The sequence below is a fragment of the Mus musculus genome, chromosome 9 (assembly GCF_000001635.26).
Source record: "Mus musculus strain C57BL/6J chromosome 9, GRCm38.p6 C57BL/6J".
Taxonomy (NCBI): Eukaryota; Metazoa; Chordata; class Mammalia; order Rodentia; family Muridae; genus Mus; species Mus musculus.
Window position 1 is genome coordinate 114,821,002 of NC_000075.6, and position 25,975 is coordinate 114,846,976.

At 47.0% G+C, this 25,975-nt stretch overlaps 1 protein-coding gene and 1 non-coding gene across 2 annotated transcripts in view; one reads left to right on the forward strand and one right to left on the reverse strand.

Moving 5' to 3' along the window:
• Positions 1-23,151, reverse strand: part of Cmtm8 (CKLF-like MARVEL transmembrane domain containing 8) — a 54,810-nt gene extending 31,659 nt beyond the window's left edge. Inside the window, exon 1 of the mRNA NM_027294.2 lies at positions 22,780-23,151. Within this exon, the coding sequence (NP_081570.1) occupies positions 22,780-22,926 (147 nt within the window). The 5' untranslated portion in view covers positions 22,927-23,151. The remainder of the gene's footprint in view (positions 1-22,779) is intronic.
• On the forward strand, positions 17,172-17,275 carry Gm23889. Its single transcript, XR_003948434.1, has one exon. It is a non-coding gene; the product is annotated as a U6 spliceosomal RNA (small nuclear RNA).
• Positions 23,152-25,975: the final 2,824 nt, after the last annotated feature.

Consider the following 25,975-nt stretch of genomic DNA (forward strand, 5'->3'; position numbering starts at 1 on the left):
CGGGCACCCTCCTGACAGTGCTGGGACCCTCTTTAGTCCCTCTACCATTTAGCTTAAATCTCTTTTCAGGAGTGTGTTCTCGATGCTGAGGCTCTCTAAAACCTCCCACTTGCTGCTTATCTAGGGGAAATGCTGTTAGTTTTCCTTTGTGGCTCTCAGTAGAAGAAGGAGCTCAGCCCAATGGTACACGCAGCGTTGAACACACATAGTCTTTCAAGAAAGAGGTTTAGTCATTTTATCACATTTGCGGATTTTTCTTTTTAAAAATAAACTTTAGCAGGGCTGTGATGGCACATGCCTTTAATCCCAGCACTCGGGAGGCAGACGCAGGAGGAGGCAGACGCAGGAGGATTTCTGAGTTCGAGGCCAGCCTGGTCTACAGAGTGAGTTCCAGGACAGCCAGGGCTACACAAAGAAACCCTGTCTCAAAAACAAAAAACAACCAAAAAAAAAAAAAAAACAAAAACAAAACAAACAAACAAAAAAAAAAACCAAAACCAAAACCAAAACCAAACAAACAAAAAACAAAACTTTAGATTTAGCATTTCTCTGAAATAAAAAAAAAAAAAATTGGAACTACTTCCCGGGGGCCATGGTTTTACCACGGTCGCACCGGGCCATCTCTATGTGGTGCCCTGGTTGGAATAAATATGGAGGCTGCAGCCTCGGGCTCACTCGCCATTGCTCCGCAGTCATTTATGCTCCCTGGATGATCTCGTGATTGCTGCTATAAAAGAGACTTTAAGAGACAAGCCAGGACTTCGGCCTTTCTCATTCCTGGCTTAACCTGCTGAGCACCATTGAGCCTCAGTGTCTTGATGTCTTCATCCTGAAAGTGAACAGACATCCCAAACCAGGGCTAATTTGTATTTCAGTATTTGATTCAAATTTGATAAGCCACTGGTATCTAAGGCGTCTTAAGAAATGCTTCCCCGTGTTTGCATTTAGTTCCCCTCATGAATGAATGTCAGTTCCTCCATTCTGCTGTAAGCTCCGAAGCAAGGACTTGTCATTTTTGTTTGCAGAGTCCTGGATACAGAGACTGTGGAACGCACACTCAGGTGACCTGGGGTTAGACTCCAGTCTAGCTATGTGCCATCTGTCAAGTGACTCAATCTTCTGGAACCTTCGTTTTATGGCCCACAATAAAATAGGCCAAGAAAATAGTATATCTCACACGAACTAAGATTTTATTATTTCTTTTAAAGCCATAGGTAAGTCATTTATTCCATGTCAAATGCTAAGCACAAAAATCCCACTTTGGACAGGGGTCAGCTGGGAAACCATGTTCCTCAGGTTTCCGGTGGTCACATCTATAATCTTACCAAAAATCTCCAGGCAAGTTGTGTGTGTGTGTGTTCGTGCGTGCAGGTGCCGCTGCGCGCATGTGCTCGGGGAGGTCAGGGGTCAGTGGCAGGTGTCAGTTTAAGTCCGTTTCCATCATGTGGTTTTGAGACAAGGCCTCTCACTGAATCTGAAGCACCCTGACTTGGTCACACTGGCTGTCTGGGGAGCCCTGTGCACCTTTCCTCTCCTTCTTATTGGTGGGAGCACAGCCATGCTGCGATGCTGGGCTGCACTTCTTTAGGTGACTTCTGAGGGACTGAGCTCAGGTCTCTATGCTTTCACGGACAGCACTTGACTGACCAAACCATCCCCCCAGCACCCCCCAGTTCCTCACAACCAGAGCCAGGACCAACATCTCTCCTGCCATTTGTTTTTTTAAAGATTATATTTTTGTTATTTTTAGTTCTATGTGTGTGTTCACGCAGATGCCCGTGGCGCTGGCTGCCCGTGGAACTGTAGTAATGGTAACTGTGAGCTACCCGACATGGCTCGGAACCAAACCTGGGTCTTCTGCAAGAGCAGTATCTGCTCTTACCCGAGCCATCTGTCCAGCCTCATGACACCATGGCTTTGATTGCTCCTGTCCACAGGCTGGGGAGTGCAGAAAGCAGTGTGCATTTTAATTTATTTCAATTCTTCTCATCTTGTCAACACTGAGATATATTTGTGTATTCTACCAGCCTCTTATTTCCAGGACCCCAATGTTTAATTTAACCATATGCTGAATTAGTGTTCATGTACACACATGAACCTGCAGATATGCATGCACACACACTTGTTGGCTAGGTATCACATACTTTTATATCTAGTTTTATCTTGGTCCTCAAAGCAACCTCCTAAGGTGTGGTGGTTGGTAGTAATGACTTAGGGAATGTAGCATGTACCTGCTAGCCAACGGCAAAGCAGAAGGCATTAGTAATGTGTCCCCGCTGCATAGTACTCCCCTTCTAGTTGGAAGACGGGCATTTTCAGGGCCCAAGAGTCCTGCCGGGCTCACAACCCTAGAGCTTGGACCTACCTGGCCTCTGCATTAGACAGGTTTCCCTGGGGAATGTTCGCAGCAAGGAGTCCGGGGCTGAGGCTATTTTGTTACGCCTTGTGTTAGTCAGGCATTCATGCTGTGAAACGAAAACAATGTAAAAGGAGGAAGGTCCGCTGGGCTCAGCCTTCCAAAAGTTTCCATCCACCATGATGGAGTGGGTGTGAGGAACGGGGATTGTATCCCAGGGGCCTGGAAACCTAGAGAGTGTACAAGCTTGTCAGCTGCCTCCCGCCCTTTACTCCAGCTGGGCCCGAGCCGAAGGGTGCTGCTGTGTCCTCTCAAGGTAGGTCCTCCCGCTGAACTAATCCTCTCTGGGAACACCCTCACAAACACCCTCTGCCCTCTAGGAACTTCTCCATCCAGTCAAGTTCATCACGTTGCAGAGAAGCCCAACAGCGACAGTCTCCACCAGCCTGAGCCACAAGGCTTTGTACAGTCAATCCAGGCACAGGGGGTGGGGGTGGGGGGCAGGGCACACTTGGTAGGTAAAGATGCCTGGGTTTGATCCCTGAGATCCTAAGTTGCCCCTTGACTTGCACACACACACACACACACACACACACACACACGCACGCACTGATAATTATAATTTAAAAATTGGCCTTAAGCTGGGCATGTGGCGCACGCCTTTAATCCCAGCACTTGGGAGGCAGAGGCAGGCGGATTTCTGAGTTCGAGGCCAGCCTGGTCCACAGAGTGAGTTCCAGGACAGCCGGGACTACACAGAGAAACACTGTCGCGAAAAACAAAGTAAACAAAACAAAACAAAACAAAAAAATTGGCCTTAAAATCTCACAAAGTTTGCTTAGCGTTCAGGGGTGGCTTCTTCCCAGCCAGTGAGAAAGCCAGTGTGCCCACCCATGTGTGGTAGAACTGACATGTCTACCAGGGATCAACGACCCTCCTTATGCTATGCTTCAGCCCCACGGTGATCTACTGTAACCATGTATCAGCAGGGGACATAATCCACAGATTACGTCAGTTAAAGATTAACAGTAACTATGTTAGTTACTTGTTCATCTCTGGGATCAAACCACAGACAAGACCAACTCATGGTGTAGCTCACAGTTTTATGACGGAGTTGGGGGTGGGTCTGTGGCTGGGGTTGCTGCCTGGGTGTGAGAGACAGCGTCTTGCCGTCTTGCCATATCACTGGGTGGATGAGAAGCATAAACCTAAATAGAAGTAGGCCAGGCTATACCTCAAGCCCACCTCATAGCACTGACCTACTTTAGCCAGCCAAGACTCACCTCTGCAAAAGTCCACAACCTCCCAAAACACTGCCCACTACTGGGGACCACGTGGGACCGCGTGCTTAAACACTTGATCCTCGGGAGGAACATTTGACATTCAAATCATACACCAACCAGAAGTAAAACCAAACACCTAGAGTGGTAGACTCTAATACAAGGTATTCAAATACCTCTCAGAATGTCCTGCACCATGCTCACCCTGGATGACTGCGTGTGACTGAAAGAACACAAAAGAAAGCTGAGGACAAAGAGGGACCATGGTGCCTGGCTTCCAAAGTGCTTGTACGGGCACCTGTGACCAGCAGCGTAGAGAACAAGCTTGTGCCAAATAGCACTGCCTGGTGCAATGAACCACTGCACCGATCGCTGCCCTCCATCAAGCCACATCTGTCTTAGTCGTTGATACATGAAACTGCATTCATTGGCTTGTTTTATGACACAGGGTCTCACTGTGTAGCACTGGCTGGCTTCAAACGGGACAGTGTTCCTGTGCTCCACCTCTGAGCTCCGCCTCTCATGTGTAAGTGTGCCACCACACCTGGCTCATTTTTAATTTTAGAGATTTAAAATGCTTGCATGTTAACTTTAGAACTTTTCATAATTAAGTGATTCACACTGTAATAGCCGTTTTCCAGGCCACAGTGCAGAAGCGAGCCAACAGTACAGACCACACACCTATAATCTCCTGGTCTCTGTGCACACAAATAATAATAACCCCCCTCCGAAGTAAAACAGTGCTGTATGTTATGCTGGTAATAGCATCAAATATCTTAGTTTCTGTCACATCTCCTGACCGGATGGTTTTCGTTGAACTTGACAACCTCCTGATGTTTTCCTCACAAGCCTAGGTGCATTAGGCTGTTTCATATATACATATGTTTCATATATACATATATACATATGTTTCATATATATATATGTTATCTAGGTTTCAGTTGCATCATCTGTGATGCTCTTGATGTGATAAAATTGATGGGAAAGCCGGGCAGTGGTGGCGCACGCCTTTAATGCCAGCACTTGGGAGGCAGAGGCAGGCAGATTTCTGAGTTCGAGGCCAGCCTGGTCTACAGAGTGAGTTCCAGGACAGTTAGGGCTAAAGAGAGAAATCCTGTCTCGAAAAACCAAAAATAAATAAATAAATAAACAAATAAATGGTGTGATAATGCATTTCTCAAAACACATCTCTGTCAGGACATGATGTGTTTCAGCATACAGTTGTAGTCACAGTAAGTATTAAGAGATCTAAAAAAAAAAAAGTCACTCTTCATCAACGATGACATGGGACTGGCTCCAGCTCTGCAGCCCTTCCTATGCTCAGCTTTACAAAAGGCTCCCCTTTTACTTCAGTTTTAGCTGTGTGTGTACGAGGGCTGGGGTTTAGGTGTACGTGAGTGCAGGGGTCTGAGGAGGTCATAGGTCAGATCTTCTGGAGTCAGAAGCACTTTCGAAACCACCTCTCATGGGTGTTGGAAACTTAACTCAGATTCTCTGCAAGAGTGATACGTGCCCTTAACCACTGAGCAATCTCTCCAGTCCCCCAAATTAATTATAGATTTATAAAAAGTTGTGAAAATAGTATAGAGAAGTCTACACCCACTACTGAGCTCCAAACAGCAGTATCTTTTTCCAGTCTGGAGACACCTACAGGAATTTTATTAGATATTTTCTTTATTTATATTTCAAATGCTATCCCTAAAGTTCCCTATACCCTCCCCCTGCCCTGCTCCCCTACCCACCCACTTCCCCTGTACTGGGGCATATAAAGTTTGCAAGACCAAGGGGCCTCTCTCTCTTCTCAATGATGGCCGACTAGGCCATTTTCTGCTACATATGCAGCTAGAGACACGAGCTCTGGGGGTACTGATTAGTTCATATTGTTGTTCCACCTATAGGCTTGCAAACCCCTTCAGTTCCTGGTTACTTTCTCTAGCTCCTCCATTGGGAGCCCCGTGTTCCATCCAATAGATGACTATGAGCATCCACTTCTGTATTTGCCAGGCACTAGCATAGCCTGACTCGAGACAGCTATATCAAGGTCCTTTCAGCAAAATCTTGCTGGCATATGCAATAGTGTCTGGGTTTGGTGACTGATTATGGGATGGGTCCCCGGGTGGGGTAGTCTCTGGATAGTCCATCTTTTTGTCTTAGCTCCAAAGTTTGTCTCTGTAACTCCTTCCATGGGTATTTTGTTCCCTATTCTAAGGAGGAATGAAGTATCCACACTTTGGTCTTCGTTCTTCTTGATTTTCTTGTGTTTGCAAATTGTATCTTGGGTATTCTAAGTTTCTGGACTACTATCCACTTATCAGCTAACAGCAGTATCTTATATAACTCGTACTTTAGGTCCAAACCAGAGGACAGGTATGGGAACAGTCTTAAGTCATCCCCAGAGTGCAAGTAGATCTCACCACTCATGTATATACTTAGTATTATGTATTTATTATTATGCATTTACTGCTGCTGCTGCTGCTGCTGCTACTACTACTACTACTACTACTACTACTAATTTGCTGTTGTTTGAGACAGGGTTTCACTGTGTAGCTCAGGCTGGCTTTAATCTCTCAATCCTCCTGCCTCTGCTCACCAAGTGCTGAGATTACAGCCTGAGTGAGCACACTCACTTGTATATTTACTATTTCTTTGTGTGCATCAGATCTTCATGTATAAAGCAAGGCCCTTGCATTTCACCTGACCTGAAATCAAGCCACCTCCAGTATACAACCAATGCTTTTCTGGGAGCAAGATTCAAGGACCGTTCTCTATCCTCCCTATCTGTGTGTGTTCTTCCATTAGGTCAGAGGGCAAAGGGTCAGACTACATTAGCTGTGCCTCTGAGGGCATGGATCCCTGGGTCAGCTTCAACTGTTCCCTCACAAGAAAAAGCCACATAAATTTGCATCTGGTCTAGGCATGGTGGCATGGGCCTTTAATCCCAGCACTTGGAAGGCAAAGGCAGGTGGATCTCTGTAAGTATGAAGCCAGCCTGTTCTAGAACATCCAGGGTCACATAGTGACAGCCAGGGATGCATAGTGACAGCCAGGGATACATAGTGACAGCCAGGGATACATAGTGACAGCTAGGGATACATAGTGACAACCAGGGATACATAGTGACAGCCAGGGATACATAGTATGATCCTGTCTCAAAAAAAGAAAGAGGAAAGCAGAAAGTAGAGAAAAGAAAACAGAGAACAGGCTAAGCCTACATCCATCACTAGCATTCTTGAGAACAAGGCATGAGACACCGTCAAATCTTTCTGCTCTAACAGCCCAGACACCAGAGAGTTCCCAAAATAGTGACAGGAAAAAACAAAACTTTCCCCTCAAACAATTGACAGGCCTTTTCCTTTTTGGCATGCAGAATTCATTCAACCAAATATTTTTACTTCCAGGTCCTGTGGAATGAAGACAGAGAAACACAGAATTATACACGCTGGGGCTGTGCTTTACAAAGGGGGGAGGGGAAGGAGGAGATGAAGGACAGAGACAGAAAGAAAAACATTTCATCTTTTGCTTTCATCTGACCATCCTAGATTTCTGTCAGCTTCTCTCTTCCCTCTCTTCCTTCTGTTATGACAACTCTATTCAACCTGTCTCACTGTCTGTCTGTCTGTCTGTCTGTCTGTCTGTCTGTCTGAAAACGAAACAAGGGTCTCATGTGGGTAGCTTGTGTTGGTCTTGAAATCTCTGTGTATCCAGGGGATAAATGTCAAAGTCTTGGCCCTCTTTCCTTGACCTATCAAATGCTGGGATTACAGAACTCCAATACCATAACCTAGACAGTTTAAAGGGAACACACACGCACACGCACGCACACGCACACATGCACACATGCACACACACTCATGCATACAGAGTTAAGGGGTATGGGTGTTTTGACTGCACAATTTATTTGTGCACCACTTGCGTGCCTAATGCCCTTGACAGACCAGAAGAGGGTGCTAGATCCTCAGGAGCTGGAGTTACAGATGGCTATGAGGCACCATGTGGGTTCTATAACCCTAGAACCCACCGTGGTACCTCATAGCCAAGAACCCACTTGCTCTGTGTAGTCTAAACACTTGCTCTCCAGCCCCCAAGGGAACTATTTTCAAGGGTGGCCACCAGAAGAGTTCCAGGGAAAACAGAGCTTAAAGTCAAACTGGACCCAGCATCCTGCCATGATAAGGTTGCAGGAAATAGCTAGAGTCTGACTGGTAAATTCAGGAGCAAGGGGTTTCCCCTTGCAAAGTCGGGGTGGCAGGAAGGTAGCAGGAAGATGAGCCCCCCTCCCCCACAGAAACAGCTGAGGCCACTGAATCAAGACTTGACTCCACCTGGGGTCATAATTATAGGCCTGGTTTAGACCCCTCCCACTTCTTCTGGTTGTCACTGTGTTCATCACAAGGGCTTTCCTTTAGGCCTCCCAGTGGTCTCCGTGAGACGCGAGGAGGGTGTCTCCAGCAGGAGTTGCCACAGTCTTTGCATGTTTCACCTCCGCTCCAGTGAACATAGGGAGAGTTTCCTCCACATCCAAGAACAACAGATGACTGAGGTTTGGGAGTCTTCTACCTCCAGCAGAAGAAACAGCCACGAGAGCAAACCAGGTCCTCCTGTACTTGGTTAACGCTAATAAGAAATAAACTCATCTGCCAGGTATGGTGGTGCACTGGGGAGGCAGAGGCAGGGAGATCTCTGAGAGTTTGAGGTCAGTTTGGACTACAGAGTGAATTCCAGGCCAGTCAAGAATATACAAAGAGATTTTTGTCCCAAACAAACAAAAACAGCCCCACCCCAGCAAAAACAAACAAACTCTCAAGTTCTAACTATACCTGTACCACAAAGACGAGATCCCACCCTCCATGATAAACTACACCCCACCATGCTGAACCCCTCCAACATGATGAACTCAGCCTCGTGTAACGTTCGAGATGTGTTAGACTCCTTTTTGATCTTATTTAAACCAGTCAAATTTCCACCATCTTCAACTACCTCACTGTGGAGAGTTAAAAAGAACGCTGGCAACAATTTCAAGTACTCAGCAAATGGTACTGATCACTAGTCTGCTAGGTACAAAGGGCGGTGCCAGGTAGGGTACCTATGGAGGAGGGAAGAGAGGAAAAGCCAGGCAGTCCCTGGTGGCACCCACAAAGCTCCAGGTCTCATCCCCAGCACCTCTGACCTAGTAGTCACCCACCTGCCTCAGGCCATAGCGATTTGACTGTCAAAAGAGAAAAACAGGTTTTAGCCTGGTCTAGGCTACTTGTGGCCTCTGTTTCGACACCCGCCGCTTGCCCAACTATCTGTTAAAAGTGCAGAGGGCATGTCCTTCCTGCATCCAAAATAATTACTACAGGCTCGGCATTGTGCGTCTGTTCGGTTTTCCAAAGAAATCTAAATCTTCTGATAGATGGTTTTTACATGGCAGCAATGAGTTCCACTGAAGCAGAGCCGTGTGCTTGGGACAAAGACACAGTATCTGTCCACCCTGGTCACCCTCAAAGGCAGCTACTACTAGAGTTGTCGGTCCATTTCCTAAAGAACAGAATCAGCAGAGTGAATTCTGTTCCGTTCTACCTCCTCTCCCAGTTCCTAAAAAAAAAAAAATATATATATATATATAGTTATTTTATTAATATTATTGTTATTATTGTTATTCCGAAGGAGTGTTTTTATGTAGCAAACGATGACCTTGAACTCTGAGGCCCTCTTCCTCTGCTTGCATCTCCGAGCTGCACCACCCTGCTAGGCCTAAGGTACCCATTGCTAAAGGCATGCCAGAAAAGCCCTCAGGCAACTGCACTACATCTCCAGCACACCCCTGCCTTCTTTTCAAGATTAAACAATTCTCTCTAACCACAGGACTGGAAAACGGCACCATGGAAACGCTAGCTACCTATTCAATAAGTAAATAAATAAATAACTAATGCCAGCAGGTGAAAAGGTTGCCTGCAGTTTGGGAGCAGCACTAAATGAGTTCACCCAGACCAGTAGCTCCTCCAAATGGGAGGGACAAAGAGAGGACGCTGGAGACTCGACCTCCAGTGCTCACTGTGTGGGCCTGGTGAGATGGAGCAGTGCCGAAAACCATCCTGAGGGGGTGGAGAAATGGCTCAGTCGTTTAGAGCGTTGTTCTCTCCACCCCCCCCCCCCCCCGAGTTCCTGACAGTTCGCACTGCCTGCAACTTCAGCTTCAAAGATCTGACAGTCTTCTGCGGCACCCAAACATATGTGGCACACACACATATATAAGATATAAAGCTTGAAATGTATTGGCTTCTTGTAGACATTAGAACCGGGCAATAGCCATGAGAGGAGAGGGGAAGGCAAAGAAAGCACGGGATCGTTGGAACTAACAGAGGTGTGCGGGAGGCTTTGGGGGCGCTGAGATTTTGAGACAGCGAGATCCACACCACTTAGGAAACATCACCTGATTCCCACAAAGGGCTTCAAATTTTAAGAAGAAGGAGGAAGGGGAGGGGTGGGGCATGGACTTGGTGAGTGGCTGGCTTTAGGAGGCGATGAGGCAAACAAGAACCGACAGCGTGCCAGGTGTGCCCAGCGTGCCCAGAGAGCCTAGCTGGAACTGGGCTCCGCATCCGCAGCATACATCTGCAATCCCAGCATTTGAGAGCCATGAGTTCCAAGTCACCATTGACAACACACTTAGCTCAAGGTCAGCTTCGGTTTCCCAAGACCCCCTTTCAAACAAACAAACAAACAAACAAACACCTCAAGACCAAAATGAAACAGTAAATAGAAACAGTCTTGTCTTGTCTTTTCTTTTTTTTTTTTAAGATTTATTTATTATTATATCTTAAGTACATCAAGCAAACAATCCCCCTGTTTGACATATCGTGAGGCTGCTGTTGTTTACAAAGGAAAAGAAAAAGAAAAAAAGAAAAGTGAAGGCATTAAACCAGAAAGAAATTCTGGTTTACAACTAACCACCAACTTGGCTATCAGCCACTAAACCAGGGAGACAGAAGAAAGACACCTTCCACGCACGAACCATAAACTGTCATTCTAGAGTTGTGTGACCTGAGTAATTATCTCCCAAGAATGAGGAAGAAAAAGATTTTCAGGAAACTGACACAGTTGAGGGGTCTGAGCCATAAAAAGCATGGAATGAAAACAGCTCTGTGGGCTGGAGTTCGCTCAACAGCTGGGGGCACAGAGCGAGGACAATGCGGCCCCAGAGGGAAGAAGGGGATTAAACAGAAATAGTTAGGTAATAAAGGTTCTTTCCACGTTCAACAGAGATAAGATCTCAGGTGAGATATCTATCCTTTAGTAAAAGGGGCCACTCATTGGGGGTGGGATGAGAGGGGATGAGGGAGAGAATGGGGAGGAGAGGCTCTGATAACCAGTGCAACAGGAAATACTTTATAGTTTAGAGGGGAAGGAGCTCTGGTCTGAGACCCCTTAGCAGATCAGTGAAATGTCGTCTATAAAGCCATATTTAGCTGGCCATGATGGCACACTTGGGAGGCAGAGGCAGGAGGAGCTGTAAGGCAACCTGGTCCACATTTTGAGTTGTAGGGGTACACAGTGAGAATCTTATTTGATTGTTTTTAGAAGAAAGAAAAAAAAGAAGAAAGAGAGAGAGAGAGAGAGAGAAGCCATAATTTGGAAAATTAACTTCAGTGTTCACCCTACCTTGAGCTGTTACATTCTAGAAGTCTACCACCTTAGGGAAGGTTTTCATAGGACAGGATTTGAAGCCCCCCATGAGTTAGTGGACTCCTATAACTTGGGATGTCACCCCAGTTGCAGTTCTGGGCTCTTCATTTTGTTTAGGAGCCAGATGAGCAGGTCTACAGACTTGGGTAGTGTGCTTGTCAGTTTTATATCAACTGGACACAAGCTATAGTCATTTCAGAGGAGGGAGCCGCAATTAAGAAAATGCCTCCTTAAGATAGGCTGTAGGACATTTTCTTAATTAATGATTGATGGGGGAGGCCATCGCTGGGCTGACAGGCAGACAAGCAAACCAAGTGAATGGAGCCAGTAAGCAGGACTCCTCCATGGCCTCCATATCAGCCCCTCAAGGTTCCTGGCCTGCTTGAGTTCCTGTCCTGACTTCTTTCAATGATGAACTGTGATGTGGACTCACAAATCAAGTTAACCCCTTTCTCCCCAAGTTGCTTTGGTCATGGTGTTTATTATAGCAACAGAAACCCTAAGACAGGCAGCAAGTACCTTCCCTGCTGAGCTGTCCCACATATACATATACATATACATATACATATACATATACATATACATATACATATACATATGCATACATATACATATGTATTTTAATGCTTTATGACATGTCAGTTGTTAAACGGGTAAAAGGAGGAGCCAGATTTTGTATAAACCAGAACTTGGGAGGTGGAGGAGGGAACACTAGGTGTTTAAAGCCAGTCTATGCTACCTGAGATGGAGAGGGCTGAAGGCAAGGAGGAACCTTGCTCTGAGAACCTGGGGAAAGACACCACTCTACTTCTCACTTGCACAAGTCCAGAAAATTACCCATGGCAGCCAATCCCCAGTGCTTTTGGAAATGGGGAACAGAGAACACATGTGGTACCTCCCACCTGAGCTGTTTCCCGGACACCATTTTTGTCAGTCAGCCTTACAATGCCATCTACCCTAACCCTCCTCGCCCACCTTTGTTAGTTCAATGTAACCACATAATAGAGTTTAAAAAACAAAAACAAAATTCAGCATTAGCTTAATAGGAAAAAAGAAGAAGAAGAAGAAGAAGAAGGAGGAGGAGGAGGAGGAGGAGGAGGAGGAGGAGGAGGAGGAGGAGAAGGAGGAGGAGAAGGAGGAGAAGAAGAAGAAGAAGAAGAAGAAGAAGAAGAAGAAGAAGAAGAAGAAGAAGAAGAAGAAGAAGAAGAAGAAGAAGAAGAAGAAGAAGAAGAAGAAGAAGAGGAAACCACTGCAAAACCCGATCAGACTTAAAAGCCTTTTAGATCTAAGTCCCTGGGAGGGCACATGTGTGCTGTCTGTGCGCATGTGCGTTCAGGGATGGGCACAGAAGCCAGAGGAGTACTCTCTGCCTTATTCCCTGAGACGGGATCTTTCACTGATGGTGGAGCTAGGCTATGGCTAGCAAGCCTCCTGTCTCTCCCCTTCCCATTAACCCTACAGTTTGGGTTGGTTACAGGAGCCAGCTCCTTTATGTAGACGCTGAGGATTTGAACTCTGATCTTCATGTTTGCACAGCAAGCTCTCTGAGTCACTAAACCATCCCCACACATCCCAGTAGACCATTGAGTATATTCTAGACATCCACAAACATCTCCAATTCTAAGGGAACACTTTGTCTTGTGAGACAGAAGACACAGCTCACGGGCTGGAGGCGAACCTGGAGTCAAGAGCTCATAAGACTTAACACTTCCCTCCCTTGACTATGGTTTCACTGATGGCCACCCAGGAGCTGCCTCTGAAGCATCTGCCTCTAGGAGTCCCTTCAAGCCTGCTCGAAGCTAGTATTTCCAAGTGAGATTTATTCTCTACAGAGATCTCAGGCATTGATAGGGATTTAGTGGTGTAGTGTTCACAGCTTCAGTGTAAAGATATCTGTGCTGCCTCCAGCTGTTTCTGGAAACAAGGCAGATTTTAAATAAATCCCGCTCTTTCTCCTCTGAATTATTTTCCCCCATAAGGTGGAACCTTTTATAATTAGGTTTGGGATCTGGGAAGGAAAGCACAGGTGAGAAGAAGTACGAGGTTGGATTTTGGCCTGTTTCTCGCCACAGGTTATAAGCTCAGACCTCTGGAAAATCAACCAGCCCGTGGCTTTTCAGGCTTTCTTTGACTTATAGTAATGGAAGTTGATGTAATCTTTCCACTGTGGCTTCAAAGGTGCACCATTCACAACTGTAGCTAAATCATCCTATTAATCTTTTACAGAGTCTAAATAAACTGAGCATGGTAAAATACACAGGTCTCTTGGTTTCTTTCTGTAGGCTTGCTTGCTTATTTATTTATTTATTTATTTAGATTTTGTTGTTGCTGTTTTGGATTTGTTTGAGACAGGGTTTCTCTGTGTAGTTCTGGAACTCACTTTATAGACCAGGCTCAGAGGCTCACTTGCCTCTGCCTCCTGAGTGCATCGAGACTGCTGGGCTGTAGCTTTTAACCTTTAAGCTTCTTTAAGATTCTTTTTTTTTTTTTTTTTTTTTTTTTTTGGTTTTTGGTTTTTGGTTTTTGGAGACAGGGTTTCTCTGTATAGTCCTGGTTGTCCTGGAACTCACTTTGTAGACCAGGCTGGCCTCAAACTCAGAAATCCACCTGCCTCTGCCTCCCAAGTGCTGGGATTAAAGGCGTGCGCCATCACCGCCTGGCTTTAAGATTCTTTAAGGCTGTAACCCTGCTTGGTGTGGAGGCGTTGAGCATTAGCACTTGGGAGGTTGAGGCAGGAAGATGGACAACTGAAGCCTGGGCTACACAGGGAGACTTCATCTCAAAAACAAAGAAGAGGTGTGGGACTGGAGAGGATGGCACAGTGGTTAAAAACACTGGCTGATCTTCCAAAGGACCTGGGTTCAATTCCCAGCACCCACACGGCAGCTTACAACTGTCTGTAATTCCAATTCCAGACACTCATGACATGTCCACCCCCCACACCAATATACTCACATGCACACAAGCAAATCATTTTTCAAAACAGCAAAGGATTTAAATGGACATTTCTCAAAAAATATATACAAATGACAAAAGACACAGGAAAATTGCTCAGCATTTTTGGTTATCATGGCAAATGAACCAAACCCAAAATGGTAAATCACTTCACAGCCAACAGGGTCACTGCAAAGAATCAAATAGAGAAATGAAGCCCTCACGCCCTTCTTGGGATACCAAGTAGTCCGACTGCCTTGGGACTAGTCTATTGAAGTCTCAAGACATTCATTTGGGTCACCGTACGTGATTCCATTTCTTTAGCTAAAATGCCCAAACAAATCAAAAGGAATACATCTTTTGCAGAAGGTTGTTGATTAAGGTTCACAGTAGCATTTGATATTCATAATGGTCAAAATATGGAAGCAACACAAACGTCTGCCAGCTGGTGACTAGACAAACAAAAATCTGGTATACGGTGAGATGAAATAGCAATTGACCATGAAAAAAGTAAAATATTCACACACTATATAGCATTGGTGTTGTGTGTGTGTGTGTGCGTGCGTGTGTGTGTGTATGTGGTACGCATGTATGTGTCATGTACACATGTAGAAGCCAGAGGTTGACTTCAGATGTCTTCCTCTATTTCATTACACCCTACCTTTTGTTTTGTTTTCTTTTGTTTTTTTGAGACAGGGTCTCTCATTAGACCTGGAGTTCATCAATGGGCCGGTAAGCTTAGCGAGCTCCCTGTCTCTGCCGCCTAGTGCTGGGGTTGCAGGTGCATGCCACCTCACCCAGCTTTTTATGTGGGTGCTGGTGAGCTGAACTCAGACTCTCATGCTTGTGCAACAAGCATCTGATGGACTGCATGAATGATTCTGGAAGCAGGATGCTAACAGACAGCCATCCAAGAGTAAGGACCATTAACGCGTAACATACAAAGCAGGCAAATCCACAAAGACAGAAAGTAGGTTAGTGATTTTCCCCCTTAGGCAGACGAATGGGAAGAGTGGGGAATGCCAACTAGCAGGTGCAATTGCTTTAATAAGGTGAAGTTCTAATTAGCTAATGGGGATAGTTTGTCCAAACCTATAATCATCTATGATTCTCCGAATTGTACCTTATAAAAGGTCAACTTTACAAATGAGTCATATCTCAATAAAGCTAGGATTTCGTGCCTGGTACTATAAACCTGATAATAATGGCTAGGGTGGACATAGTCCCTGGGGGTGAGCCTACTATTGTTACTTTGCTAAGTGGACACACTAATGTACTTTAGCCCTAAGTGGGCCATCTGCATCATTCTTTCCAAGGCTCAGGGAACAGCAGAAGAGGGGGCAGAAAGATGTAAGAGCCACAGGATAGTGGAGAGAGCTTCGAAATGCTGTGTCCTAGATGTGACGTGGCTGTAGTAGCCATAACCCCATAGCAGCTGTGCCTACTTGCTTTACGAATGCCCAAGACCCAGCTCACTATCATTTGGTCATAGCTCAAACTGCCCCACCCCTCCCTAGGGAGCCATAGGTAGTTAATAGATGCTGGGGAGGGGAGTCCCTTTCCTTAATGGTGTAGCCCCTGCTAAGTTGCCCTTGCTCAAGCAAATAACCCCTTACCCATGCTCTCATAGGCACCCCTTACAAAGGGCACACACCACCATGCCCTCCTCCTTTAAAATTAATTCTAACTACTCAAGAGTAAAATAATCCAGAGAGAGATGCTTTTTTGATTACTTGGGGTTTGTTGTTGTTGTTGTTTGTTTGTTTGTTTTCAAGACAGAGTTTCTCTGTGTAGGCCTGGCTGTCCTGGAACTTGCTCTATAGACCAGGCTGGCCTCGAACTCGGAGATCTATTAGCCTCTGCCTGACAAGTGCTGGGATTAAAGGCATGTGCCATAACCACCAGGCCAGAGAGATTCATTTAGCTTAAAGGATATTTGTTAAAATGTCATTCAAAGAAGGAAACAAACACACACGAGACCTTAGGAGTCTGGCTGCTTCTGGGGGACCATGTGGTCTTTAGGAATGGAATGAAGGGGCCTCGAGTGCTGGCTCAGTGGTTAAGAGCACTGGTGGCTCTTGCACCCACATGGCAGCTCATGGCTGGCTATGACTCTGTATCTAACGCTCTCTTTTGGCTTCCTCGGGCATCAGGCACACACACAGGTGGTACCCAAACAGGCATGCTAGCAAAACACCTGTACACGTAATAAAATAAATATTTTTTAAAAGGCAAAAACAAGTTGGTCAGGGAGGCATATAATGTATAATACTCATGCATTATGTAAATTCACATAATAAAGGATGCTTTAAAAGATGGAATTTTAAAAATTCATATAGTAAAAAATGCTTTGATACCTGAGTAAGGGTGTCACACAAGGTGGTGCACTCCTTTAGTCCCCAAACTCCTGAGACACACACAGGTGGGTCTCTTCTATTTCTAGGCTAGCCTGGTCTACATAGTGAGTTTTGGTGTGGCCAGGGCTACATGATAAGACCCTGCCTCACAAAAGCAGACGAAGGTGGAAGAAATAAGAAATAAGTGAATGAAGAAGAGAGAAAGAAAGAAAACGAGAAAGGGGCTGGGGAGGATCAGATATAATCAAGGTACATCATATAAAACTGTGAAAGAATACATTTTTAAAATGCACACAGCAGTTGGGGAGCTGGCTCAGTAGTTAAGAGCACTCACTCGCTGCTGCTGCCGAGGAACAGAGTTCAGTTCCCAGCATCTACTGTGGGTGGCTCACAACTGCTGTACGGCCAGATCCAGCAGAGTCAATGCCTCCGGCTTGTGAGGGCACCTGGGCCCACGTGCACAAACCCATCCACAGACACAGGTGTGACACAGAACTAAAAATAAAATAATCTTTTAAAAAATGGGGCTAATCACTTATGGAAAACGCTATCCAGTGTCAGCAAGAAACGGGACACGAGCTCGCTTTGGGAGCTCATAGGGTAAGACTGGGCAGATACAGAGAAGATTAGCGTGGCCTCTGCGCAAGGATGATGCGCAAATTCACCCGCTTTCTCCTTTTAACTCAGTTGAGGATCCCAGCCCACGGAATGGAAGCTTCTGCCCACTCTTGGGGTGAGCTTTCCCATCACAACTAACCCAGAAGAAGACACACCCGGAGCCTTGTTTCCTAGGTGATTAGAGTGTGTCAAGTGGACAATCCGTCATCCACCATAGCCACAGCAAGAAACAGGTAGAATTGTTTATGGTTTTAAAAATTATGTTTAAGTATCATATAACTCAAGAAATTCCAGAAGAGTATAGCCCAAAAGGTAAATAACGGTTCACCGAGAGTTCTTACCAACGAACAACAGGCCCACAGCAGCTCTTTGTGGGCATTAGCCAAGCAGTAGAACCCCCTGCATTCTGACAATTGCCACTTCACGATGCTCCCAACTTTAGGTGCATAAGGGCACCATGCCTGTGTGTGCATGTGTGGGGTGGGGCGGGGGTGTGCTTAGTTCATCTTTTTAAAGTTTCTTTTTCCGCACTGGCTGGCTTGCTTTCCCCCTGCCCTTCTATTCTGTGAAATGGAAACGAATCCTCACTCTCTTGAAAAGGGGCTGACAAGACCGTGATTTAGATGCCAGCCCTCAGTCCACCCAATCCGTGTCGTCTCAGCTAAGTTTGCTTGTGACAGTTAAGTAAATAAAAGGGGACTTAACATCATGACATGGATGCCATACTTCATTTGAAAGCCACCAATAACAGGAAGGATTCAATTAGCCGGGATTGTTGCAATCACTTTGATTCTGTTTCAAGTGCTTGTAATGTTACAAGATTGCAGCATCGGCCAATTCACAGGTCAAGTACTGGGCTCTTACTAGCTTGTAATGAAACTGTAAAAGGAAAGAAGGCCCTATAATTTGGTTTCAACATAGTTACCATGGCACGGCCTTGAGTGTTAGGCTGAGCTACAGGCACTCCCCCTGACCCCCGCAGGCAATTAGTTCATTTCTTTAAGGTTCAAACAGAAGTCATTTCTTGCAATGTATGTATGGAGGGGAGGCGGGTATGTCTTAAGGAATGGGATGGCAGAAGTCAGAAACACACCCTTGGTCCTCCATCTACAGATGATCACCATACTTTATGATATTCAAGAAACGGCCCATTACAAAGCTGCATCTCCATCCAGATGCTAACTCCTGAACAAATACGTATCTTAGAATAAAGCACTCAGGATGGAGAGAGGGCTCAGAGGTTAAGAACACTCACTATTCTTTCACAGGACTGGAATTTGGTTCCCACATCAGGTAGTTCACAGGTATGTGTTATTCCAACCCACGGGATCCAATGCCTCTTCCAGCCTCTGCACGCACGCACACGCACACGCACACGCACACACACACACACACACGCATGCACACGCACACACACACAAACAGAGAGAGAGAGAGAGAGAGAGACACACACACACTGAAAAGCATGCATGGGCAGAGAGGGGGAGGAAGGGGAGGTGTTACAGTGTGTGTATGAGGTACTTTTGTCTGCATGTTCCTGAGTGTGGATGTGTACAGGAACACCTCCTGGCATCCAGTCCATCTGAGGCAGGTTTCTTTGTTGTTTGAAGCTGTATATACTACAGGCGAGCTGGCCTGAAGAGTACCTGGGGAGTCTCCTCCTCCAGTCACAGACACACCCTACGGAGTCTGGCTTTTCATTGGTTCTGGGAATCTGAATTCAGGTCATCACACGGTGTGTCACTTCAGGGGATCCTTAGCATCTTGAATTCCCACCGTCCTTCTAGCTTGCACATAAATGGCACACACTACCGATGACAACGTGAAGCAGTAGTTCACCTTCCAGTGCAGGGGTGAGGAGGAAACACTGGAAATCCTGCAAAACTCTCACAGCATCTGTCTTAGTTACAGTTTTACTGCTGTGAACAGACACCATGACCACGGCAACTCTCATTAGAACAACATGTAATTGGGGCTGGCTTACAGGTTCAGAGGTTCAGTCCATTATCATCAAGGTGGAAGCATGGCAGGATCCAGGCAGGCATGATGCAGGGGTTGTTGAGAGTTCTACATCTTCATCCAAAGGAAGCCAAGGAGCAGAGGGTCTTCCAAGAAGGGTCTCAAAGCCCACCCCCTCAGTGACACACTTCCTCTAACAAGGCCATACCTCTTGATAGTGCCACTCCCTGGGCCAAACATATTCAAACCACCACAGCATCCATGCAAATAAGGGATGGGCTTGGGGGACGGGGGACGGGGGACGGGGGAAGGTGGGGGGTACAGCTCAGTGCCCTTGCTTAGTTGTAATGAGGACTGGGAGTGGGTCCCAGCACCTACAAGGTAACAAGCTGGCAATGTGTGATCAGGTGAGAACACACACACCTGTAACCCAGGTTGGGAAGGCATGGAGGCAGGAGGACCACTGGCTTCTAGCCTAGCTAAGAAAATCACTGGCTTCTAGCCTAGTAAGCCCCTAGATTCAGGGAGAGACCCTGCTTCAAACAAGTAGAAGAGAGTGACAGAGGACATCTTCGTTCACACAGACATGCACACCCACCCACACGGATAAGTATACTTAAATAAATGTGTAACAGCAGGCCACAATGAAGAAAAAATATACAAGGATTTTTTTTTTAAAGTAGAAAGACAAGCTAGAGAGATGGTTCAGTGGTTAAGAACACTGGTTGCCCTTTCAGAGGTCCTGAGTTCAATTCCCAGCCACCACATGGTGGCTTACAACCATCTGTACTGGGACCCGATGTCTTCCTCTGGTATGTCTGAAGACAGTGACAATGTACTCACAGACATAAAACAAACAAATAAATCTTTTTTTAAAATGCTTTAAAGTGGGAAGACTAGAACAATAAACCAATTTTTAAAAATTTTAAAATGATATTTTCCTCATTTGAGAGAACACACGAGGTACTCTGTGTGCAGGAAGAGAGACCCTCACTTGAAGCCATGTCACTATGACAGTTATACAGAGAAAGAACGTTCCAATGGGATGGGGGAGACGAACTGGAATTAACCTTTTATTTTGAGATAGGGACTGGCACAGCACAGGCTGGCCTGGAACTTGTTATGCAACCAAGGATGACCTTGAATTCCTGACCCGCCTGCCTCTACTTCCATATAAGTTACCCTATGGCTCAGTTGTGAGGTGTTTGCCAAGTCATAGGTTAACTGGTACTGGTCTAACCCAAGCCATATAATGGCTATCATGGAAGACAGGCAGGGCTGAACTTCCATGGTCCACGTATTGCTTTTCTATTGCTGTGATAAAGCAACTTGTAGAAGAGTTTGTTAGGGCTTATGGCTCCAGAAGGGTAGACCCCGTAAAGACAGAGCTAAGGTGATGGCAGAGGCAGGAAGTTTGAGGGCTCACTTTTTTTTTTAAGACTTATTTTTATTTTATTTATATGAATACACGGTAGCTATCAAAAGAAGGCATTGGATCCCAGTAGAGATAGTTGTGAGACACCATGTGGTTGCTGAGAATTGAACTCAGGACCTCTGGAAGAGCAGCCAATGCTCTTAACTGCTGACCCACCTCTTCAGCCCCGAGGACCCACATCTTAAACTACAAGCAGAAAGAGAAAGAGTGCATTGGGAATGGCCCCAGGCTAAAGCTTGCCTCCAGTGCTTCCTGCAACAAGGCCACACCTCCTAAGACTCCCCCAGCAGTGCCATTAGTTTGGGACCAAAAAATAAGGTAGAGGGTTGGTCAGATAGCTCCATGGATAAAAAAGGTGTTTGCCACCAATCCTGACAGTGTCCTTCAAATCCCAGAGGCAACTTGGCAGAAGGACACAATAGACTGCCATAAGTTGTCTTCTGATCTCCACAGGCCACGTCCCCCTCCCAAGTAAAGAAGGGGAATATGAACATAGCCACACATGCCCATGCACACACATACACCAACCCCAAAAACTGTATGGGGGAGCTCCCTGCAGCCTATAGAGCCATGTGAACACATCAACAGTAGTTCACCTTAGTGATGGGACGAAGGGTCCTTGACAGTTCTATCGCTTTCATATTCTCTGAAGGTATGTAACAGAGAGCACGTGGGCAGCAAACACACCAACACAAGGTGGTGGTGGTCTGAGCCACCCCACAGAAGCCCCAACTCAGTCACTTGAGCGTCTATTTGCTTTTCTGAAGCGGGAGAGCCAGCCAACTCCCTCACTCACACAGCAAATATTTGTTGAGCTCTTTAACGCCAGGCCAGGCCTTGCACTGTGACTGTAATACTTAGGGCTATTTAATAGGGCTGCAAATACCCTTGGGGCTGCCTGGGCCAACCATTTTGGAGATGAGCTAAGCTAACACTTTCCCAACTTTCCGTGGAAGCTGATTGGGTGGGTCTGGGGTGGATCTGCGCCTTGAGTCAGCAAGCTCCCGGGATCCACACAGGGGCTGCTGAAGGTTTCTCAGAGGGTCCATGCACACTCAACCACTGTACAACACGATCTCCGCCCCCATTCTCTAGCTTTCCTATGGGCTGGATTTCAGTTTCACAAATGCTTCCTTGGGTCTGAGATGCAACAGAAGGGGGACTCCTATTTAGACTGTGGGAGTCGACGCTCCTTAGCAGGTAGGAGCAGGGAGCAAGAAAAGGGCAGACATAGGTTTGAATCTCAGCTCTGCCAACAAGTGTAAACTTCCGTCCAGTCTCTGACTCAGTTTCCTCGCGTGTAAAATAAGCTTACTTGCAACCACCTTCAAGGGAGAGCGCATCAGGGCCTACACAAACTTAGAAGCTCCTCCAGGACTGACACCCTGGTAGAGGGCGAGGACAATAGATAGTGGCCTCCACCAGTAGTCAACAGAACTCCAGGCGGAAGGCCTGGCTTCCCAGGAACAGCACGTACAAGTCCTGCCTCCCTCCCGGGCACTTGCCCAGCCCCCACCAGGATGTGCTCAGTCCGTACAGCGGCCCTCAAGGGCTTAAAGAGGTTGAGATTCTCAGATTTATTCAGGGAAATGTTCTTGATTCATCTGTATTTGACCACAGGAAGTTAATTACTCAGAAGTTCTCTCCTTTATAACTTTTAATAGGAAAACTTTTAAAACTGGGGGTGCGGCTCAGCGATAGAGCATCCGACTGGCACGTGAAGCTCTGAGTTCCAGACCAGCACTTTGGAAGGGTCAGTTTGATAACAAACAAACAAACAAACAAACAAAAACGTTGTTTTTTAGGGACCCCTGCACGTGGAGATCAGGTGAGGTAGGCCCTAAGTATTCCAGACACCCATTATCTATAAACGCCCACCAAAGTATCCGGCTCCCGGGAAAGACCACCATCCTTCGAATGAAAACAGCAAGCTGTGAGTTACCTCCCACAGCAGACATCCTGAGGGTCACAACCCTGGTTCCCAAGGGAGCCTCAGGTGAAAGAACCTGAATGTGAGTTTTGCACTTTACAAAGAAGTCGAAGCTCAAGAGTGTTCCCGGAGCCCGCGGGAAGACCGGAGCCAGCTCGGTGGGCGGAGCTGGAGGCGCGCGAGCTAGCCGAGTCCACCTGCCTCCCTCCGCCCGGCCCAGCCCGGCCCGGCCCGACACTTACGATCTCGGCTACGATCAGGAGCCCCGGCGGGGTACGGAGGAACTCTCGGTCGTAAGCGAAGCTGCTGCTGGTGGTGGAGAAGTTCTCCGCAAAGGAGCTGGTAGTGGTGGTGACCGTGTGCGAGCGCGCGCGCTGCTGCTCTTCCATCGTCGCCCCGGGAGCTGGCCCGGGTCCCCGAGGACCCTACCCCCACCCAATGAGTTCCCTGGGCTCAGGATCGCGGGCCAGGGAATCGCGGATGATGGGAGGCGGGCAAACCCGGGTGATCTCCAGGGTCAGGTCCGCAAGTGTCCCAACACCTCGGCGAGCGCACTCTGGGTCTGCTCGGAGACCCGGGAACGGGATCGCTGGCGACCGGTGGCAGTGGACTGCGGGGGAGGGGAGAGAAGAGGAGGGGCGTAGACTGGGCGGGTGAGGGCGGGCACTCCAGGACCTCCCCTCGGGGGCGCCGCCGCGCGGCCACAGCACCTGTCTCCCAGGGACTGAGAGCTCTCGGGGGTGCAGGGACGCGTACCGGATCGCTAAGGGTGAGCGGCACCTCCTGGTCACACTCCTTCTAGCTCGAGCCACAATTAGGCTCCGCCCACCTAGGGCCACCAGACTTGGACCAGCTTCCTCCCACCTGGCTGGACTAGCAGCAGGGCCTCTTAAGGAAACTCAGGCCTCTAGGGACGTGGCCGCTCCAGGACTACAGGCGGTTGGGGGAGGGAGGCTAGAATTGTGACCTAACCAGACCTTAAACCAGGGATCGATGTGAGGCCGCTTGGACAGCCCTCACCCACTCCGCTGCAGCCGTCACCAAAGCCGGCGCTGTTTCCTGCCCCTCCTGTCCGGAACAATTTGAGGAACCAACTTAATCGCCGGGGAGTGAGAGCGAGAGGCTTCTAGGCGCTCTCCACAACTTTGGCGGAGACTAGCTGGATTGTGGAGAGGAAGATGGAAAGTGGGGGAGATGTTCGGGATTCCTGGTCAAGATGTATCAATATGACAGATCTCATTAGCTTTGGGGGGGGGGGGGCTTGTTTCAAACTTGAATGGAACCGTCTGTGCAAAGTGATGTTTATGACAAGCTAGTTGTGCTTCCCGGGGTCAGGGAGGAGGGGTGGACATCTCCTTGCGTGGGCAGCTGTGTGCCAGTCAGGTGAGTGCTGCGCAGAACCCTGGGTACTTGTGTAATTAGCATGAAGTTATTGGTTCTGCTTTACTGGACCTCAGTGCTACCACCCGTGTTTCAAGACGGACTTTGATGGACGATGGACATTTGGCTAAAATGATCTGCTTCCATGTGCCTGTCCTCCTCTTGTTTTGTGAAGAGTGACAAGAGACAATTCATCTGAACCCACCAAGTGGGCTTTGATTCGAAGTGAAGGCATATCAGATTTTAAAAGTTGTCAGAAAGTGTATCCTATTGGTGGATCCGAAAAGAAAGCACAAAGAACAAGCTAATAGAAGGAGTTAGTTTATGGGAGATGGTGGCTCACACATTTAATCCTAGCACTCAGGAGGCAGAGGCAGGCAGATCTCTGAGTTCCAGACCAGCCTGGTCTACAGAGTGAGTTCGAAGACAGCCAGAGATACACAGAGAAACCCTGATTTGAAAAAACAAACAAACAAACAAACAAACAAAAACATCTTTTTAACCTGGGTGGTGGTGTTGCAAGCCTTTAATCCTAGCCTGGAGAGGTAGAGGTTTGAGGCCAGCCTGGTCTACAGAGTGAGTTCCAGGACAGCCAGAGATACACAGAGAAACCCTGTCTTGGGGGTGGGGTGGGGGCGGGGAGAGTTTAAACCTGGGTCCTCCCTAGGAAAACTCTAGGGTAAAGTGTTTCAAGAATATGCCAACAGTTTCAGTGTGGTGGCTCATACTGATAATTTCATCACTGGGGGAGCTGAGGCAGGAGGATAGAGTTCAAAGCTAGCCTAAAGTTACAGGGTAAGGGGCTGGTGAGATGGCTCAGTGGTTAAGAGCGCCGACTGCTCTTCTGAGGGTCCCGAGTTCAAATCCCAGCAGCCACATGGTGGCTCACAACCATCCATAACTAAATCTGATGCCCTCTTCTGGAGTGTCTTCAGACAGCTACAGTATACTTACCTATAATAATAAATAAATCTTAAAAAAAAAAAGTAAAGTTACAGGGTGAGACCCTGTCTGAAATAATAGTCTGTGCTACATAGTGAGCTCAGCCTAGATACAGAAACCCTATCTAGAAATACATAGTTCAAGGTCATATTGGGATCCATAGAGGGTTTGAGGCCAGGCTGGGCTACATAGTGAGACCCAGTCTCTCCTCCCACCACCAATGAAAAAAAAATTTTTTTCCTTGAGGTAGGCACCTGCCACCCATGATAACAAGTAGTTCTGGGATTAAAGGCATAGACCACTACTTCTTTCTTTCTTTCTTTCTTTCTTTCTTTCTTTCTTTCTTTCTTTCTTTCTTTCTTTCTTTCTTTCTGTTTCATGTGCATGGTAGTGTCTGATCCCCTGGAACTGCGGTTACAGACCTTGTGGGCTGCAGTTTGGGTGCTGGAAATTAAACTCACATCCTCTGAAAGAGTAGTCAGTGTTCTTAACCACTGAGCCACCTTTCCAGCTTCCGGAATTCAAGTTTTAGACCCCACTGTAGACCAAACCACTGAGGACAGAGCTAGGAAGCTGTATGGGAATGAGCCTCCAAAAACCAAGTGCTCAGAGAAATTGCTCAAGTGGCTGGAAGTGAGAGACAGGGGAGTCTGGAGGAGCCTAAGGCAACACATACCCAATACTGAAGACTTGAAGTCTCAGCGATTCTACTCATAATACAAAGGACACTCCCTTTCTGAGACCCCTGGGGCAGGATGGTTTTCAGGAGTCTGGCTTTTCTTTACTTTGGGAAGGTACACTAAGTGACTGGAGAGATGACCCAGGCACTAAGAGCGACACTGCTTTTACTGAAGAGCGGAGTTGGGTTCCCAGCACCCATGTCAAGCAGTTCATGACCACCTGCAGCTCTAACTCCAGCGGATCCAACGCCCTCTTCTGGATTCCTCAGGCACCTGCACCTCACATTCACTCAACAAAGACACAGATGTGTACATAAAGATAAATCTTTAAAAAGTAAAATAAGTATATATGCCATTTTCTTTGTGTGTGTGCACACATGTGGGGCATGAGTGTGTGTGCATATATGTGTGTGGGGGTGAATGTGTGTAGGGGGTG